The sequence below is a fragment of the Cynocephalus volans genome, chromosome 16 (genome assembly GCF_027409185.1).
Source record: "Cynocephalus volans isolate mCynVol1 chromosome 16, mCynVol1.pri, whole genome shotgun sequence".
Lineage (NCBI taxonomy): Eukaryota > Metazoa > Chordata > Mammalia > Dermoptera > Cynocephalidae > Cynocephalus > Cynocephalus volans.
The window spans coordinates 4,428,696-4,450,639 of NC_084475.1; the positions used below are offsets into that span (position 1 = coordinate 4,428,696).

General features: G+C 42.7%; 1 protein-coding gene across 2 annotated transcripts in view; it reads right to left on the reverse strand.

Moving 5' to 3' along the window:
- Positions 1-21,944, reverse strand: part of PRKCA (protein kinase C alpha) — a 428,415-nt gene that overhangs the window by 117,104 nt on the left and 289,367 nt on the right. For both annotated transcript variants that reach the window (XM_063080317.1, XM_063080316.1), the window contains exons 4-5: positions 16,682-16,793; positions 13,346-13,474 (exon numbers count right to left, since the gene is read on the reverse strand). In XM_063080317.1, coding sequence (XP_062936387.1) covers positions 13,346-13,474; positions 16,682-16,793 — 241 coding nt within the window. The remainder of the gene's footprint in view (positions 1-13,345; positions 13,475-16,681; positions 16,794-21,944) is intronic.

A 21,944-nucleotide genomic window follows, 5' to 3' on the forward strand; every position in this document is an offset into this window, starting at 1 on the left:
AACGAGCAACACAGCCTGCAGACAAAGCTGCCCTGGGAGGGAGTGCTTCAAGGCCAACAGCTCCAAACACAGTCCGCAAGGCTGTGTCCAGTTCCTGGGCTTAATCAAACATCTCCACCTTCCGGAACCACTCGTACTACATTCTATGACCCCATTCACAGGACTCTGCCTCCTGCGGATACCACCATCACTAAACCTCTTCTACATCAACACCTTTTACATGTGCAACCTGGTACACTGTTTTATGGCTTCTAAATAAGAGGATAATTAATGCACTGGGTGGCTGACTTGGACAGATGTCACTGAATCAAATTTTTTCTTTATCCTTGGCTGTTTCTGGATAAACTGGCCAGGCCAGGAGCATGTTCATTTGTTCAAAAGGAACTTGTGAGTCATAATCAAGGTTTATACATAAGCTCAGACACTATCACTGCTCCTTAGTAATTTCACGGATATGCACCATGGTTGAAGGAAAAGGGCACCGAAGTACTAGAAGGAACACCTGGCTCGGGTCCCTACTCCTGACCCAACCTCCTGCACAACCCTGGCTAATGTCTTACGGTGGTATAGTGCTACCTACTGTTTTGTCTGCTTAGTGCCACTCTCTGTTCCTGGGAAACATCTCTCCCCACCCCCCACCACCTACTTTACCTGCCCTCCAGTCCCGCTGGATTGGTCCAGGTGGGTGGGTGGAAGGGGGCGCATGACCCAGAGCTAGCCAATGGATCCCTTCCCCAGAGTGTTTGCATTACTGCCTGACAAAGTAGGAGAGATGAAGCTGTGGGAGGCAAAGCTGGAGAACTGTCTCTGACCATGTTTTCTGCAATGTGAACAAGGTTTAACCTGCTGTAGAAAAAAACAAATGATGGCAGAACGTAGAAAGAAGAGGTGAAATACAGAAAGCCAGCCTCTGTGCTCTGATGTTCTGTGGCCGCACGGTGTTCCCACCCTTGAATTCATAAGATACCCCAAATTTTTCCTGATAATTCCTCTTTCTATCTGAGTGGGTTGAGTTTGGTTTTGCCAACCCCAAATGCCCTATTAGTAGTCACATTCCCGGAGCCTTAGTTTTTACGCATGTAAAACAAGAGGGTGGGACATCAGTGATTTTCAAATTCTGCTCCCCAGAGTCTCCTCATGCATAGAGGAGGAGGAGGAGGAGGAAGAATGTACTATATATCCTCTCCCCTTTAACCAGAGTACCTCTATTTAATGGGAATATCATTTCAAATTTGCTGGAAGGCATTTGCTGTCCAACTTGCTTGAAAATCACTGGACCAGAAGGCTCTCATGCCTCACTCAGTGGCACAGTCCTGAAGTCCCCAATTCTGTCACTTCCTCAAGAGGGTCACACTGACTGGCACCAATGATTAGCTCTCTCTCTGAAACGACTCTCACAGCAACAAAGTGCTGGAGCTGCAGGAAACCTCGGAGTTCTTCTAGTTCAAGTTACTTAATATGAATTTGTAGATGAGGCAAGGGAAACAGGTTAAGTAATGCAGCCAAGGTTCACAGCCAGTTAAAATCTTTCAGGTTAATATTCTCAGCTTAATATGCAATTGCTGTACTTATACAGAGCTCTCCCAGTTTTGAAAGTGATTTCACAGTTTTCCTGTGTCTGGCTTGGTAAGCATGGTAAAGGAAAAGCAAATGAAGTCTGAGCTTAGCGTTTTCTGGTTGTGGCTGGAGTCCCACCATGGTAGCAGCTACATCATGAGCAAGTCAGGGTCAAAAGAGTTGATGTGTCAATAAAGTGATACACTTCAATTCGCTGAACTACATGACTTCATGTGACTGGAACAAAACTCTATTCATAGAGTTACACTCACTAATACTTATTCAGCATTAGTTACTGGTATAGTTGGGAGTCAAATCCAATCTATTTGACCCCGAATCCAATGCCATAGCATCCCCTAAAACCAGATCATTTCTATTATCTTATAAACATGAGTCCCTGGGTCCTTTCATGAAGTATTAGTCATTTAAAGTGTGCTATGGATTTTTTTTCCAGCATATACTGGCATCCTCCAGAAGCCAGAAGTTCTGAGGATAACAAAGAGTCCCTGTGATATTGGAGTGTAGAGGACTGAAATAGGCTTCAGGGTCATGCAGAGTAGGTGGGTATTAGTAAGAAGTAATGAGGCTGCACTGGGCCCTGTATCACATTCACAGCACACGTGCTTTCCCTTCTGGGCTTCTGGGCAAATGTTTACCCATAAGAGCCCTTCCATGGGTGGTCACCCCAGGAGCCTATTAAGATGAGAGCAGCGATGTGTACCAGAAAACCATGCACCCCCTGCTTCCAGCAGAGTGACTTAACCAAGGGCAAGAGAGGTCACTGTGGTGTTCCCTAGAACAAGGGTCCTCCTCTGGCGCCTCCCTACTGGGTGTTCAATGAAGCAGGCCTTCCTTTTGATTGCATGCCCTGCCTCCAGTGGGTCTGAGCTGGTGAAACAATACTTCCCTCATGTAACCTTCCCCAAATTCTCGAAACTTTTATAGGAAGTTTGCCTTGCTTCTGTTCTTTCTTCATTATTCTAGGAAAGCATGCCTGCCCTGATTTGAAAAGGGACCCTGAATGTCATTAATTAACCACACACCTTGCAGTGATTACAAAGGAAAATGGGTGGTAAAGTACAGCCAGCCTTCTCCTCACTACAGAAAGTCCCCATGGGGGTTGCTCTGGCACAGAGCTTCCTGCAGGTCTCCATGGCTCACTTTACTCAAATGGGGATATTTTAGAACCACCCCAGGAGCTAACTTATCTTGTGTTTTCTCAGGAAATCTACATCTTTCCAAGTGGAAATGCCTAGAAACTGAGATGAACACAGTCTGATGTTTCTCTGCACCATTTTGATGCCAATAATCAGAGTGTGTGCATACACATTAATTCGAGATTCCTTTACAAAACATCTGAAAAAACCTTTTTTTTGGTATAATATCAAAGCAGGATAGTGTTGGAAATAATCACAAAATAGCATCTGCCTATTCTAGCTTTCTGCTGGACCACTCTTACCCACCCTTGAAAATGACACAGATCAAGAGAAGGATTTATTAATCTCCACATTTATTTTGGGTCATTTCCATTGGTGAACCTAACAATTCTCAAACACTGTTCAAGTTTTCTAACCTTCTGATGGGAAACCAAAAAGAAGCATTTATCTGTTATTCATTTTCTCTTCCATCCTGATTCCCTAAGATCTCCTCCTTCCCCCACCAAAGAGTTAAAAGAAAGTTTCAATGGAAGCGACTGAAATGACATCATTTGCAAGCTTCTAAGAGACTCCTCACTTGGCTAATGCATTGACTTTCTAGAAGAAGATCAAATTCCTTGCAATAATTTCATGCCAATTAATCTTGTGCTTAAATGATAATCCTATAATTAGAAGCAATTAAAACCCTGCACAAGAATGACCTGCTCAGTCAATGTCAATGTCTCTGTATGCTAATGGGGTAATCTTGAAAGAGGCCCCAGAAATAACTTGCTCTCCTCTTCCAGGGATGCAGGCATTCAAAGCCTGTCTTTAAGAGTGCTCCTTTGCGGTAGGAGTCACTGAGTCAAAGGAGATGGATGGAGGTTGACACCCCTGAAAAGCATCTGGGGGCTTGGGATCATCGCAAGCAGGAGAAAGAGAAGCCATATCACCTTGAGCATGAATGCCAGGAGACTTTAAGACAAAGGCAAATCCTGCATTAAGGAAATGAAACTGGCAACCCTTGGCCCCTTGCTCCAAGCTTGCTGCCTCCCACGGACACCTAGTGACTAAGCACCCAGCATGGAAAGCTATGTTTGAATCGATGCAAAGAGAACCAAGCATGAATAACAATCTGTAGGAGGGCGTGCTGCAAGTCAGTACACATTTGACATTTAGCTGTGCCACAGATAAGTCAGAACAAGGTACCGCAGTCAGGAAGTAAATAATGACACGTCTCTTTGAGAAAATGCACCCTTTTTCTTGGCCGAAATGTTTCTCTAAAGGATCCCAGAAGTCAGGTGGCTTCAGGAATTAGGCAAAAACAGGATTATTTTAAGTTGATCCAGATATACAGCTAACATGGGAAGAGCTGCTTGGATTTGGGGTGAGGAGCACAGTATAAACCCAAGTAAACATTCAGGTTTGGGGCAGAATACCCAGGTCTCCTTTGGCTCACTGAAAGGAAGGGTGCTGGTAGCCATGGACAGAGGCACATGGGGAGTCAGGGAGTGAGAGAACCCAGATGGGGAGGCTGAACCTCCAAGGTGCTCTGACGGCTGCTTCACCTGAGGGCTTCCTTCCAGCCGTAAATGATCTCTACAGAGCACATCTAAGTACTAAATCAGCCAGAACAGAGCTCGGACATACATGAGGGTACTTCAAAAAAAGTTCATGGTAAGATTCATAGTATCTTTGAACTCTACTTTTCCATCAACTTTTTGAAGTACCCTTGTATATCACTGCCCAACCTTTGGGGGGTTTGTGGTTGGTTCGAACAAACCAACAGTGAAGTTGAAAGAACAGTGAACACCTGTGTACCCTTCACCTGATTCATTAATCACAACATTCCACCACAAATGCTCCTGCCTGTACACACTCTCCCCCCTTCCTCCTCCCTGCCCCCTCTCCAATATTTTTAGCTTTTTGTTTTGTTTTTTGTTTTTGCTGAACCATTTGGAAATAAGTTACAAACACTGGAAAAAATGACCCCTAAAATATCTCAGCATTCCCCTCCAAAATCACATTCCCATTATCACCCAGAAATTTCACACTGATACTACATTATCTAAAATACAGTCCAGGGCCGAGCCCGTGGCGCACTCGGGAGAGTGCGGCGCTGGGAGCTCGGTGACGCTCCCGCCGCGGGTTCGGATCCTGTATAGGAATGGCCGGTGCACTCACTAGCTGAGTGCCGGTCACGAAAAAGACAAAAAAAAAAAAAAAAAAATACAGTCCAGATTTGAACACCTCCATCATCCCCCAAATGCCCTTTATAACTGTTTTTGTTTTTTTGGATCCAGGATCCAACCAAGTTTCACAGAATGTATTTGGTTGTGATGTTTCTTTAGTCCCCTTTAATCAAGATCATGTAATGATGAATATACTAATTATCCTGACTTGGGCATAATATAATGTGCACAGGTATTGATATAAAATGCTGTATCCCACAGATATGTACAATCAATTATGTTTCAATAAGCAAACAAACAACAACAACAAAAAACAAGAACAGTCCCCCCGGACTGTTTGTGTTTTTCATGACACTGACATTTTTGAAAAATCCAGGCCAGTTATCATGCAGTATGACTCAGTACCTGGATCTGTCTATTCCTCCCCCTCTCCCTACACCCTCATTCTTTGTCCTCATGATTACATTCAGGTTATAAGATTCTGGCCAGAACACTTAATAGGTAATATTGTGTATTTTCTATGACATCACATCAGGAGGAACATCCTTTCAATTTGTGGCATTATTGGGGAAGCTGAGTGCTACAGACTGAATGTTTGTATGCCACACCCCCCAATCATGTGTTGAAACCCCAGTCCCAAGGTGATGGTATTTGTAGGGGGAGTGTTTGATAGATAATAAGGTCATGCAGACAGAGCCCTCACATTGGGATTAGTGCCCTTATGAAGAGACGAGAGAGCTTGCTTGTTCCCCACCACGTGAAGATACAATGTGACAATGGCCATCTGCAAACCACGAAGAGGACCCTCACCAGGTAACAGATCTGCAGGCACCCTGATCTTGGACTTCCAGCCTCCAAAACTTTGTAGGCCACCCAGTCTATGCTATTTTGTTATAACAGACTGAACAAAGGCACTGAGTTTGATCACTTGGTTAAGGCGGCATATATCAAATTGGTCAAAATAACTGCAGAGGAGAACAGTTCAAGTAACAAGTATTCTGACTATTTACCTTTACTGCGATATAGCTTAAGGATTATAAAAATTGCAGTAAGACCTTGAACTTTGTTTAGTAGGTTTGTTCTTGGTAGAGGTGTTGGCATAATAATTCTGAAACTGCTGCATGTAAAGTGGAACAGGGCACATGAACAAGCATTCTGATGTTGTTAGTAACCAGGGCACTTACCAAGGGAGGAGGGAGAACAAACACGGGCCGGGGAAAGGATGGGTTAAGATCAGACCTGGAAGCATCAGCGTGAAGTCATTAAAAAAAATTCCTACCTCTGTCCTGAGAGAGCTTAGAAGCAGCAACATACCAGAAGCACTGAGCCTCCCTAGCACCCAAATCTTGAGTTCTAAGTATTATTTTCCACTAAAAATAAAAACAAAACAGTTCCTTGGAGAAATGACTGATGAAGTATAAGGTGAGCCTTTGTGCTCCTGAAAGAAAGGAAGTGCTTAAAAAAAAAATTTTTTTTTAAAAAGACCAGAGCCAGTTCGAAGGTTGAAGGAGCTCCCACTGGCCAAATCTGGGACAATTTGAGCATTAAAAATGACAGTGAAAAATAGCATGTTAGCCCAAATTGAAAATTAAAAAAAAAAAGTAGGAGGAGATAAAGGGAAAGCTCTTATTTCAGAAGAATGCCAGCTAATAGACATAAGAAGGAATTACAGAATTAGAAAATTACCATTTTTGCAACCGTCAATGTAATAATTGATTAAGGCTCATCAATAAATGCTAAAACCATTGACTGGAAGGTTGCTAGTCTGCAAGTTTAACATCCAGACTCCTTATTTTTTTTTTTTTTTTTTCCCTTTTTCGTGGCCGGCACTCAGCCAGTGAGTGAACCCGCCGGTCCTATATAGGATCCGAACCCGCGGCAGGAGCGTCGCTGCGCTCCCAGCGCCGCACTCTCCTGAGTGCGCCACGGGCTCGGCCCTACATCCAGACTCCTTATTAATGAAACAAAAAAAGGCACCTTTGCAGTGGAAGAGTCTAAAGAGAACACCTTACCCAGATCATCAATTGTAGCATCACCAACAATGGACAGCCTGGGTATACTTGAGGATAAACAGCCTCTAACTGGAACTCTCTATCCCTACCTGAATGACCAGACACATCAACTGCATCGCCTTCTGCATTCCTGATCTGGATCCAATCCCACAGCCAAGATTTTATTTGACAGAAATTACCTCCAACTAATACTCTTTTCTTTAAATAAGCAGCTCACTCCAAGTGCTCCTTGCTGGCAGCCCCAAACTGCTTATTATATTCCACAGCCTGCCTGCCATTGCAAAAGGCATCTGCACAAAGATTCTAAGCAAACAATGGACTACCTGCTGTGCCCCTCTCACCCAGCATTGGCAGAGAAAGTCTATGGTCACTGTGAACCTTGGGATGATGTCCGGAGTTCAGGCTAGGAGACTGATGCTCTGTCCCTGTTGAAAACATAGCCAACTGGAACTTAAAATCCTCCTGCTTGAAAAAGAAGTATTAACTTGGAGCCTACACTACACAGCTCCTAAGGATTGTGTGATTTGTAAACTGTGATGACTGTAGTGCTTGTCCCTTGAAAACAGAAAGAAACAAATTTCCCTCCAGCTCTCCCCAACTCTCACTCAAAACTCCCCAAATCCTGGATGGTATCAAGCTTCCTGAAAATGCTCTGCATCTTCACCTGATATGCCTTCTCTTCCTGTCTTCCCAGCTCCACAGCCACTTCCAATGGGAAGCTGTCACCTGCAGCATCCTCAGGGTAGTTGAGGCACATTCTCCCAAGCTCCCACCACACTTCAAGGGACCTAGTGCACTGCCCTGTAATTCCTTTTCACGTCTTCATTCCCTGCAAGGACACACAGTCCACCACAATGTCCACATCTTAATTATCTTAGCATCCTGATACCTGGCAGAGAGCCTGACACATGCTCAGTAAATGTACAATGAATGGGTGAATCAAAGAATGAATGGTTATTATACAAAGCTGAGTCTCATTACCTTGATTCTGCAGCAAATACACCATGATAAGGTAGAAGAACACACAGAGAAAATATTATTGTTTTAATCACAATAACATGGTGGCGAGTCTTGGTAACACGTGGTGAAACACAGACACCGAATCACATGGCCATAGACAGTAGACAGAAGGGGGGTTCCTATACTTTGAGGAGTGTCATTCCTGGAAGGAGGTGTCCCTTCCTCCATGGGAACTCGGTTTAGAACTTCAATCTCCACTCCCAATTAACAACCCAAAGTATTCGAGAAAATTAGACTCTTCTTCAGAATAATCTATTTGTGGGAGAGATGCATTCCTGAAACAGCTGTAAAGCACACGATATTTTTTCCATTTACTTACAAGATTAAATTGAAAGGTGGTTCCCATGAGGGCATTTTTTTTTCTTTTTACTGGTCTCCAAACCAAATAAAAAAGCACATGAGAACGCAGGAAACCTATTAAAATTGCCTATTGGAAGAAAAAACAATTGACACTATTCTGATAACATGGTCACCACTGCCCAAAGGCAAAAAATAAAAATACACCAGGAAAGCAGAGGGCTTTCCCATAAATACCCCACCAATCTAGAAAGAAAACTCATCTCTGATTTCGAAAGGGTGATATCCATCTCAAAGCAGAACTCCCATTGGGAGTTTTTATGTTACTTTGGGAATTATTTTCAACCTGAGCAATTCTACACAGGTAAAATGGAGATTGAGCTAATCTAGCAATTAACACAGCTGCTCAGGGTTTAGATTTAAATGCATTTTCCAAGAAATCACTGGCACTTAGACCATGAACTCTGCTCATTACGGTTTATCGTTTATATTTGTGTTCTCATTAAAGTCAGGCTAATTCCCACATCCCATTTAATCCCTCAATTGGAGCCCTTTTCCCTCCACCTCTCAAATATCTACAGTCCTTCAGACTTCTTCTCCAGGGGTCTTTCCCTCCCCCTCCTCCTTCACCCTGCCCTACCCTGAGCAACTCCCAATGGTGTACTACTCAGTGACCACATAATTTGGCATTTATTTAAACTTGGACTTGGATGGTTCTTTAATTCCTTCACATGCTACTCTTTTCTCCCCTGGTTTTAAATCTCACGTTTGGACTTTCTGTAACCTCAAAGAACCTCGCAGAGTGCTGAATGCAGATTTAGCAAATATTTTGGGGTTTACTACTTGTTTAAAAGGGGTCTCTTTAATAAGAGAGACTTGGGATGTTTACAGCCGAGGCATTGAGAGCAAGGGTGTGGGAGTCAGACCCGGGCTCCGGCCCGACTCCATCACTTGGAGTAATTTCCTTCCCTCTCTCAGCTCCTTTGCTCATCTCGAAAATGAGGACAACACATACTTCATAGGATTGTTGGAGGAGTCAATGAAACAATGAATATAAAGTGCTCAGCACAAAGAAGGATCCAGTCCTGTGGACAGTAAGTATGTATTATGCCCTCAGTAAATGGGAGCTATTGTTATCCAAAACATTTCTCAAGACAAACTTGTGCCTGAACTATTTTAGGAGGAGGTGTGGGCAAGTCATGGTAGTAGGAGGTGCCACTTCTCACTGGAGGGTCTCCTCTAAAGGATCTCTGCTTGGTATTTTTTGTAGTTCTTTCATGCTAGAATAAGACACACCTGATGTCTTCTCTTTGGCTCTTTAAAAACAATTCCTAGCAACTAATGTGGGTACGTACTTTTCACAGACTCATCAGGTACTATTTAAAAATGTGATAACATTGATGCTTCAACCATGGCTATGCAAGGATGTTATTAGGGCTTGTAGAGTGAAGAGTGTTCGGGAACCCTCTACTAGTTTTGAAACTTTTCTGGAAATCTAAAATTACCTTAAAAGTTTTAAAGATATGATTGACTATTATTAGCTATTTCCTTGAGTTTGACTTTCTATACTTAGGATTGGATTTTCTTCAGAAATACCTGTATTTTAAAAATACATCCCAATTCTTATTAACACTCATTAAAATTCCATTTCTGCCGTTTATATATTTAACCATTAAATTTACTGTAAGGAAATTTGAAATATAAATCGTCAGGATCCCTCAGATGTTCGGAATCTTGCCGAGCATGATCTGGCCTGTTTAAATATGTGCACGTGCGCCCAGGTGTCCCTCGGTTGTTTGATGTAATGCGCACACGTGCCCAGGTGTTCCTTGGTTATTGTCTGACGTAATTGCGCATGTGTACCCCAGTGTTCTTTGGTTATCTGACTCGCAAAGTATAAAGGACACACAGTTCTGATGCACAGTGCCCTCGGGATGCCATGAGGGTGGCTGCTTCTAGCTATCTGAGCTTGCAGCTGAATAAGGTCTATCTTTACCCACGGCTTCCAAGATCTTTTTCCTATTACTTAAGTCGGGGACCTGCCTGTGAGGGGTTTAGTGACCCAGTCTACAGAACAGGTTTGAAGGGTCTGTGAGCCCTACCCTGACATTTACCATCTGTGTGACTTTGGGTAAGTTACTTCATTTCTTTGTACCTAAGTCCCTTCATCTACATAGTAAACAGGACGTGGTAAATTCCTCACAGGTTTGAATAAGTTAGTTACGTAAAGCACGTAGAAAAGTGGCCTTTTGTGCAAAGTATTCAGTGTTAGCTGCTCCTCAAGCTAGACGACTACACAAATTGCATGGTTGAGTCAATAGCTACGCTAACTGGTTAGGCAATTCATAACTAAAGCCAAAATGTTTCATTATTTTAGTTACAATAAGTTTCCATTTGTATTGTCAGGGCTAGGGCTCACAGACCCCTCAAGCCTGTTGTACAGACTAGGTCACTAAACCTCTCACATGCCAGGCTGTGTCACCAGACCCCGTCACACGCAGGTCTACATGCTCTAGGTAATTTGGAAAGATCCCGGGAGCTATTGGCAGATGACACAAGCTCAGTCCTCAGTAGCAGCCTCCCCGTGGGGCCCTATAGATTAGAGCCACTCATCCTTTATACTTAAGTCCATAACCCAGGACACCTGGGTGCACATATGCAATTAATTACATTAGTCGATAGCCAAGGAACATCCGGGTGCACGTGGATATTTACATCAAATGCTCAGCAAGATTCTGAACATCTGAGGGGCCCTGATCATTTACCTGTAGTTTCCCTACACTGCTGTTGCTGCTGCTGCTATTATCATCAAACTGTTGCTGAATTCACATTCCTAGAGTAGAGGTATATCTACACAAGCATTTTTAGACTAATCCTCGAGACTTGACCTAGATAGTTGCCATAAGTTGTACTGTTCGGCTTTCATGTGTGGAAAGTCCACGTCCAATTCAGTGAAAGGCACTATCCCTTCAGATCATTCTATGATTGCAAGTCAAGTCCTTGGCAGTGCTAGAGGGGTTAGCATGAGTCCCAGCATGACGGGGCCTGACCTTTCTCTTCCACCTGTGCACCGTGTGGCACCTGAGCCAAAGCATCTGTGCCTCTCTGCACTTTTACGTCTGCAAGGCTCTTGAAGCTTGTAGGAGAGACTGGAAGACACAGGCAACGCCATATAGTTGCTGCTTTTATTCCAGGAGAAGGCATCGGGCAAGTGCAGCATGCACAGTGCATGTTTTGCTTTATCCATTAACACAACAAATGAGAGCTAAACATTTAAAAACTCTGTCCAGGCATTCTTGCCTTACAGCAAGCCGTAAGGTGCCACGTGTAAACCCTGTAACTATACTCTGACTATTCACCTGTGACGCTTACTCTATTGCCCACAGGGGCAGCTTTGGAAATAAAGAAAAAGGTAAGAAAAAGCACAGGAATGTTTAGCTAACAGGCGTCTTACTTTATGTTCCTCAGTCCCTTACAACCTATTGAGACTATGTTTTATGGTGATTTTTCTCCTAAACTGCATGCTCCCCATCCCCAGTGCATGATTTTGACAATGCAGGAGCCTTAGAAGGAAAGAGAGAGAAACAAGAGTGAGGTTGTGATGTTGCAAACATTCTCATGGCCAAGTTCATGGCCCCTCTAGGCAGAGAGCACTGGTGCCAGGTCAGAGGGGCCCTGGCTGTCAGCCAAGAGAAGGGCACAGTGAACGCTGCTGACGGTGTCAGCCCCGTTAAAGGGAAAGGTGAGAACCACAGCCCCAAAAGCAAAAGCGCAACACAGATGGTTTTCAGAAAATAAAGGAACTTTTCTAAAACACAAGTCAAAAGGGATTCTGTGTCTGTGATGGGGATTTCATGCACAGTTCTATCTGGACCATTAGCTATAGTTGGTTTGTTTCACAAGGTTTGTTTCAACTGTGTTGCCCACTCCTAGTAACACCTCAAAGTCTTTTGTTTGGTTTTCCCTGAATTCTTACCTGAAAGGACAGCAGTGGGTAGAAAATTTGCTTATTTTTCAAAGAAAAAAACATACAAGAAAGTTTTCAAAAGTAAGCTTTCTCTGGAACTCTCCCCTTTCCCTTTTAAACAGACCCTTCCACTTGCTTCTATGATATCTTCTTTTACAAACAAATAATGTTAAAGTCAGTCTTTCCATGTTTATTATAGCTTAAAATTCCTAAATACAAATGGAAACATAATACCTTTGCTGATCAAATGAGAGAGTAAATGCCCTTGTCAAAGAAAAAGTACGGGTGGTCTAAGACCCAAGAGTAACAAGGTTGATGTCTGAGATTTAAACCACACATCAGCGTGAAGTAGGCCACAGCACTTAGAAGTCAACACATCTTGAGGATACATGATGGGTCCTGGGCCAACAAGACTCCAGGACATCACATCGTGATTGTGCTGGTATACCTCAAGTGGATTTGGTGGGTAAACCAAAAGAAGAGCCTGCAGAGCCTACCCAGACATGTCCCCAAGCAGGGAGTATCCTGGCCCATAAAGGATGAATCCCAATCCCATTTGTAGGAGGTGTGACCATTAGAAGCACAGGGTCTGGAGTCAAATGCCTTGGTTTAAGTTCCTGCTCCTCACTCACTGACTCTGTGATATTGCAAATCACCAATGTCTCTGGACTTCCATTTCCTCTTCCGGAAAACGGGGCTAATAATTGATCTGTGTGAAGTTCCTAGCACTGCACCCACACTCAGTGGCTGTTGCTATGGTTGTGGTGGACTGCCAGGTCATCCCAGCCTAATGCCATTATACACCTGCATCACCCATCCTCTTGCCCTAGTTCTACTCTCACCAACAGCATTTTGATTAATTGGCTTGCCTGTCCCCTGTCACTGGGGTGAGAATACAGTGGCCATGCTGTCAGAATACTCCAATCCACAGGGTGGTTGTGACTTTACATGACATTAAGTATTTGGGAACTTGGCGGTGCAGACCAGTCTCCTGGGAGATGTGTTAATGCATGCCTGCAGGACCCGGAGACAGATAACTCTACCATGGCAAATAACTTTTTGAGGCCTCAGGGCATCCAGCCCAGCCCCCATCCTGCCTCTGGCAGCTTGACCTTCATTTCAAATGCCCACTGACAACACTGCTCCTGAACAAGCTCGCCTTACCTGTGACATGGAGCTTTTCATCAGCGACCTCAGCCTTCAGGTAAATCCGCCCCCGCTTCTCAGTGTGATCCATCCCACAGAGGCTGGGGACGTTTATCACGCACTGCTTATGAACATTCATGTCGCAGGCTGGGAATGGGGAAAACAGAGGGTGAGGTTAGGCATATGGGCTCGATCCATCACTTCCCCCGTGTTTGGGTGTTTGAGCAGAAGTGAAAACGAGTTACCCCTAACTCGATACTTTGCTATAATGTTTTTGGTGACATAAAGAACTGTTAGCAGATGTCCCTTACAGCACAGGCTTTGTGTGAGTGACAATATCCTTAAAATACCCATATCGTACTTGTTCAGTCTTAAACAAAGCAAAATACCCTCGCTTGGTCTTCTATGACTGTTTCAAATATTTAACAGTATACAAAATTCACACAGGTAAATGTGACCAAAGCTCAGACTAAGTGATAGTTTATGTGCAAACAGGCAAATAATACGTGAATTATAAACACAGGATACTTTTTGCTGAAGAATTCCTTATGCTTTTCTAGCTCGCCACTGAGAAAGGGTGAAAATCTGCAGGTTGAGTATAGGAAATTCATAAAATGTTCCTTTCCTCAGCTAACCCTGTATTTTCAAGAAGATTTAAGTACATTGCCTTTTTTTTAAGAACCTGTGTTTGATATTTTCAACCTGTCTTCAAATATTTAAATATTATTCCAAGTCAAACAAATTCATGGTTGGCATGATAAGCCATTCCTTACAGCTGACATTACGTGGGTGAGACAAGAGGAGGATAAGAAAAGATCAGTCTCGTCGCAATGAACCAAAGAAACCCTGAAAAGAATCATGTGCATTGAACACAACCATGACTCTGGGCAGGTGTCCCAGCTCTATCATCCTTGGACCTTTAGGCTTCCAGAGGAGGGATGGCCACTGGAATCCTCACAAATCCTTAATGAGGTGCCAACAAGATTATTCTGTAACCTTGAAGGTGGAGCCTTCCTATCCTACCTGTTTCATTTTGAGTGTGTAATTTTAACACAGCAAAGTAAATTGTGAAAAGCATCATGAATAATGCATATTTGCTATGATTAAACACTGAAAGCAGGATAATGGACACCACTGAGGAAAGAACAATTAGGTGATTCACAAATGTGGACTCTGTTAGGCTTCTATTTCCAAAACTAATTGTTCAAAATCCTGTACCTTGATTTAGCCAATATAAAGGCTCTTGAAAAGTTGTACAAGTATCATTAATATAACTTGTGTTCACCAAGTCATATTTTTAAGTACCTGGGCAGAATTTGCAATTTAAAAGAAATAAATGCCAGAGGCTCTGGAAAGTATATGGGCAACAGGGAGGGTGAAGAGGGTAAGCATGCTTTGGATTGTGTTCTTGTCTTGGCTCTTCCAGCTTTTATACTTGGGAAGCTCATTGGCTCCCTCTGATTCCATCTTACTCTACAAACTGAGAGGCTGGCCTAGACAAGTGGTTGCTAACTTTTGTTTTTTTCCCCACCAAGTAGAACTGTATTTAGGAGTATAATCTTACAACGTGTAAGGGCACAGAAAGATGCTGCTTCTGGGCAGAAGTTAAGGTAGGGGTCGGGGGTCCTGGCACCCATCTGCTTATTTTCCTCTTCCCTCCAGGGAGGAATACTGGCAGCAGCCCCAGAAACCCTAGGACTCCAAGAAAGAGACTTTAAAACAAAAAAAGCACTGCTCCAGGGCAGTGGTTTTTCAAAATTTTTTAGTAATGGAACTCATTTTTCAAACAAAATCTAAAGCAGAATTCCTAATATATGAACCAGATGAGTATTATTTTATTAGCACAAACTTAGTTAATAAATTCATATTTATACCATATTTATTATAAAGACATTCAAGGATAACTGATAAACCTCTCTGATCCAAACGAAAGTTTGAAACCAGCTGTTAGGGACGTTAGTTGATGTCTCAGACCAGCTTCAACATCTCATTTGTTTCTTCATTTTGTTAAACTCGGACAGCATCCACAAATCCTGATTCACACAGAAGGGTACTGTATATGCAAACAGGAACCATGTTTACTGGCATGCTTCTTCACAGTAGACTCTTCAGTTAAGTGGGTGTGGCAGGAGAAACTTGACTGCAACTTCTGCCCAGTGAGCAAAGCTGGCAATATAAGCTCTCCAATGTCATCTCCAACTTTGTCAAGGTTGAGTACGTAACACATTTGAGTGTTCATTTTTGTTCCAATTTCTAAAATGGTTAAAAATGTATTTAAAAATGTACTTTGAATTAGCACTTTCAGAACCCCTGAAAACCATGTCTTTGGAATCCTAGGTTTTCTTGAAGCACAGAGACCACTGGCCCGGATGATAACAAAGGTTTCATTAGGCTGTTGAATTGTACAACTTTATAAGGTGAGGAATCCCTGTGTTCTGAAAAAGTCTTCATCTACTCTACAATGTTCACATACATTGGATTTTATATACTGTGTTTGCTCCAAGTAGGATACAAATATAAAGCTTTTGGCCATTAAAGTAGTCATAAATGAATGACAACATGCTGAAATTGCCAGAACGCTTCCCTATCAGAAAAAGCAGCTCAGTAATTACCTTTTCATGTCCTAAAAGCATAAACTTTTATTTAAACAAATAACCTGGGAAATCTCATAATTTAAGAACTATCAAACTGAAGAGTTTCCACAATTGTTTCTCTTCCCTCCCAGCATTTAATGGAGACATGTACAGACCAGAAAAGGAGAATGGAATAGTGCTACTGTCCTCCTTGTCAGTGGTCCTCAGTGATTTCACCTTGAACTGAACTGACGTATACTTGATCCATCCATAAACATTCAGGGTGAGCAAACCTAAGTAAGATGCTATCCTGATTTCTATAATCATTTTGGTTTCAGTTTTAAGGAGAACCTACTGGATTTTTCCACAGTCTACCCACTAATTAGAGACACAGGAAGATAATAACTGTGGTTGCTTATCTTATTTTGAAACCTAACTAAATGTGGAATCTGGAGGTGGGAGTCTTCTTTGGGCTTTGACTAGCCTGCATTTTACAGTGATTGAAGATTTCTGCCATTTTAAAAAATGTGACAGCACCCACCAACTTCATTTATAAATCAAGTGCTTTTTTATTGTTGTTGTTCATAATTAGGCAATTAAGCAGTTTAATAAACCAAAACTTTGACAGTGGAGAGAGTCTACTCTTTTTCGGTCTGGTATATATCTGAACTAATTCTATTGATAAGTTGATGTTGAGAAGTTACTGAACCTTCAGCACTCAGCAAACCGTGGGCCGAAGCTGCACAGCCTCACCATCTACTGGAAAAGAAAACTTACTTACTGTCACATTTCATTCCTTGATGGATAAGTCCATACAGCAGTGACCCACAGTGATCACAGAAGGTAGGGCTTCCATAAGTGTGGATTTTGAATTTGTGCTTGCTCCTGGGGTCCTGGGGGGAGAAGAAGCAAATGATCATTCCAGTCATCAAAGGGCCACATTTGTGGATTAAGCCAAGCTCAGGCCCCATCACTCCCCATCCCCAGGGTCAAGGTTCAATAACTCCAGACTGTGTATCATCCTCTAGAGTCACATTGGGTAGTGGCAAGTTTTTGCCACATAAGTTTTAATGTGACAATTACACGTTTCCTCTCTTGAGCGGGTGTAATTTGCACACACCAGAGTTTTCACCAAAGCTATCGATTCTGGACCTATAGTCATCAGAGCCCTTGGGGCAAGCACAGTGTTTTAGACAGGTCAGTATCTCTGACTCCCCGTTGTCCGGCACAGACTGTGGCACAGAGTAGGCACAAAATCAGGGTGTGTTTGTTTTTACTTTTTTTTTTTTTTTTTTTTTTTTTGTCTTTTTCGTGACCAGCACTCAGCCAGTGAGCGAACTGGCCGTTCCTATATGGGATCCGAACCCGCGGCGGGAGAGTCGCCGCGCTCCCAACACAGCACTCTACCAATTGCGCCACGGGCTAAATCAGGGTGTGTTTGTGAAGCTGAATTGAATGACCCTCCACCTGGGTCATTCAGGAGATTGTGTCTTGGGCAAGGATTCCAATACAGTCCACTGTAAAACTAGATGTATACCCAATTGACAGGGGCATCTTCCAGACCATTATATGCATATGCCTGGAGAAACTCCAGTACGTCAGATGAAAACTGGAAATGCACTGAAATGACACTTTCCATAGCCCTGCTGCAACTCCATTACCTGCTCTAGCATATCATACAAAGTATTCAAGGTGCAAGCGGGTTTCCGTAGTGTAGTGGTTATCACGTTCGCCTAACAAAGTATTCAAGGTGCAACCAGACATCTTCTTAAGTTTTTGTTCCACAGACAGATTACAGACGGGGAAGTAAAAATTATATACAGCATACCATAGCTGTTACAGCCTACTCTCAGCTCTGCCACTTCCCAGACCCCTGACCTGAACAAATTGTTTATTGTTTCTGCCTTCTCTGTAAACTGGGAGATGAACAGCACCTAACTCATGTGGTTGTCATGAGAACAAAACAAGTCAATCTTCGTAAAATGCGTACAGGAGTGTCTCTTGCAGGTAAATGCCACATAGAGAAGGTAAGCCCCTTTGCTTCTTGGGCTTCTGTTTACTAATATGTAAAAGGAGAGGGCTGAGCTAACAGGTCTTTAGGTTCTACTTGAACTGTAAAATAACTTCATACTCAACATGTACATATCAGGACCCATACTCATTAAATTCTTCCTCTCGAGTCATTCTTTGCAGCCTGAGCAGCTGTACAGACAGAGTGGCCATTAACTGAATCAAGGATGAGTACAGAGCAGCAGGATTTCGGGCAGGGCATCAAACACACGTTTTATTCGTGTTCAGCTTGAGCTATCCTTTAGCCCAGTTTTTCTCAAATGCAGAGACAGAGGAAATTCTTGGCTTATAACTTTCTAAGGGCCCAGGTGCTGGTGATTTAAGGGAATTCCAAAGGTGATTGTGACTTTGATATCATTCGCCTTTTGGTTGACAATGGAACACAAAGCCTACCCACCTATATGCCAATGAATTATTATGATTACTTTTTAAAGACACAGATGTGGAAATTCTGAAATATTTTAATCATGTAGAAAGTATAAAGAATAGTAAACCAAAAACTCACATATGCACCACCCAGCTTTGACAAAAGTGAGCATTTCTCCCTATTTTTCACTGTATATTTTTTTATCCTCATTTTATAGAGCTGTTAATGACCTTCCAAAAGTCACATGGCTGATGAATGTCAGAGATGGGATTTGACCAGCATCTGATTCCTATCCCAAGAGCTTTGAGAGATTTATCCAGAATGAAGATCTGGCTCTTAACATATTTTTTTATTTTTATATTTGCAGCACATTTTGGGGGGGATACAAGTCCACCACCTGTTTTTGTAAATAAAATTTTGTTGACATATTTTCTGTGGCTACAATGGCAGAGTTGAATAGTTGTGACAGAGACTGTGTGGGCCTCACAGCCTAAAATATTTACTGTTTGGCCTTTATAGGAAAAGTTTGACAATCCCTGCTCTACAACAGTGGTTTTCAAAGTACCCTCCCTGCACATCACCTGAGACTTGTTAGAAATGCAAGTCATTTAGCCCTTCCCCAGCCCAACTGAATCAAACCCCCAGGGTGGCACCTCATGGTCTGCTGTTTAACGGGTGCTGCAGGTGAACCTAACATTGGCAGGCCCGCTCCGGATTGAGAACCACCGCTTCAGAAGGCCATTCAACAGATATTTCGTAAGTGCCTAATAGCTCTAGGTGAATACCTGTGTAAATGATTAACAGTATTCTTGAGGCAGATCACTAGTTTACCTTCTAAATGTCTCTCTCAGGGTGTGAACAATCAATGCCTTCCCTGAGAGATTCCTGTTCCTAGCAAGTGGTAGCTGTGAATCTGCTCTGAAGCATAGCCTTAGACTTCTATCTGTGAGGGCTGGCCAGCGAATTTAGATGGTTAGAGTGCAGTATGATAACACCAAGGTCAGAGGTTTGTATCCCCAAACTGGCCAGCTGCCAAAAATTAAAAAAAGTTCCATCTGTAAAATTGTCAGAATCAAAATGAAATGGAGTTGTTTGTGTTAAAAAAAAAAAACCCTGACAACTAGATAGAGCTGGGGAAAGGCCACGAAGGGAGGGTTCTCATGCACAAATGCCTGATGAGAATTATGAGATGGGACTTTGCAAAACACAGCCTTGCACAGAGGCCATTGCAACCTTACACAAAAAATACTTCTGTGAGGACATCTGTCCGGCAACTGTCCGTCCAACCTCAGACTGGCGTCACCCTTGTTATTGATCCTTGTAGCCAAGGATAATTATCCCAAAATAATGATCACTTTTCCTTTAAAACCTTTTGTCTTCCTTTACCTCCCTGAATAAGCACATAGTTTACTATGGCACATGTATTCCCATGGCGATGTCCTATTCCCAAATACATATAATTTTCTTTTAGAGAACCTCTCTCTCTGTTTGTTATTTAGGTTAATATATTATTAAAGAAGACCACCAATTTCCCCAGTATCCCAGGACATTAGGCAGAATGTTAAGGGAATGAGCCATCAACAACTGGCGTGAAATAAAGAAGGGCAGCTCGCAGAGAGCCCTATGTAGTATGCACATACCAGGCAGCCCTGGGGTGGCTGTCCTGCCAGTTGGTTGTCACACAGATCTCTATTGATGTGGCACACAGGCAATCTGCTTTACTTTTCAGGAAAACCTAAGTCTTACTCACCCAACACCATCCCACCATTAAGGAAGCCCACCAATTCTCCCAGTGTCCCATGACATTAGGCAAAATGTTGAGGGAACAGGATAGTGTCGGCATCAATGAAAAGCACCCATGTTGACAGTAAAGGTTGTGTCCCACAATGTGGAGGGCAAAGAAGATGCTAGGGGAAAGGACACAACCAGTTTCCCCTGCAGATACGAGGCATCAACAACTGGCACTGAATAAATAAAGAATGGCAGCTCAAAGAGAGCCCTCTGGAGCACATGCGCACCAGGCAGCCCCAGGGTGGCTGTCCGGCCAGTTGGTTGTCACATACATCTCTATGGATGTGGCACACAGGCAACCCGCTTCACTTTTCAGGAAAACCTAAGTCTTACTCATCCAACACCCACATGGCATCTTCAGGCTCTAACCGTTTGGAGGTGTAGGAAGAGAGGAAACCATCGCTGCCACCTCCTGTCAAAGTCTGGAGAACCACCAAGTCCTGGAGTCTTCACATCCCAGAATTATACATGTGGCCAAGGACACTGTCTATGAATTATAACAATGACAATAATAATAATTACCACCACCTGTTTATTCATAAAGTATGTGCAGATGCTTTACAATAACCAGTTCTCTGTTTACAACAAGAGAGTCTCCTGTAAAAAGAGCATTGACTGGGATTCTGAAACCCTGCGTTCTGACCCCAGCCCTGACACAAACACTGTGACCTTTAAAAAATCATGCCACTTATTTATAAAGCAGAAATAAAACCAGTCTGCCTATGTCATGGACTGGAGGTGAGACTCAACTTAGGGAATCTATGAGAAAGGTTTTGCAACCTGAAAATCCCTAGACAAATACAAGACATTATTATTATTCTGTTATCCTTGGAAGCAAACTTCAAAGTGCTCAAGCTTTCCCCCAAAAAACACTTCTGTGACTTGGACCTGAATGGGAAGGGAAAGGAAAGCTAATAATCAACTCTAGTCCTCACAGGTGGTCAGGGTGGAGGCCAAGCTGGCAGAAGGCAGGGGACTTCCTCTTCTGGTCCTGAAACAGCTTTTTGGCAAATGTCCTGAGTGGTAAACTGTGAACCATCTGCCAACCCAAACCACCTCACTCATTTTCTCAACCACAGGGACGACTCCATCTCCCAAAGCACAGAGACGGAATGCAGGAGCATGAAACTCTTTTCTAGTCTAATTAATCGCACCTAGTCTGACAAAAGAAACCACAGTGTTAACTAGAGAGCTGTGACTCATGATGATTTGCAGAGAGCAACTCTTCCTAAAAAAAAACTCCCCAGGCTCTTTGTGTTTCTATCAATAGCCACTAAATAGCGATGCGTTTTTACTTCTTTAGGCCCTGATTTCCTCATCTGGAACCTGAGGGTGTTGGATTGGATCAGCATTTTTAACACGGTATTTCACAAAGCCCTACAGCTGTCAGGAGGAGTCTGGGACTGCTGAGGCTGGAGACAGAAGAGGACAAAATAGAGAGGCCACAGCTAAAACTAAAGTTGAAAACAACTAGACCAGATGGTCTCTTTGATTCTATCTTGCTTAAAAAAAACAAAAAAACAAAAAAAACTTTTTATTTTGAAATAATTTGACATGAATTTGCAAAATCGTACAGACTGTTCCTGTATATTCTTCGTCCAGTTTCCCCAGTGATAAAATCTTATATAACTGTGGTGCATTCTCAGAACCAGACACTGACACTTCTACTGCTACAATACCATTTACTAAACTACAGATTTTAGGGTTTCACCATATTTTACATGCATAATTCCAATGCAAATATTTTTATCGTACAACTTCTGAATTAAATACACTGTTTACTGAGTAGGGAACACAGTAAAAATATTTGCTGGGG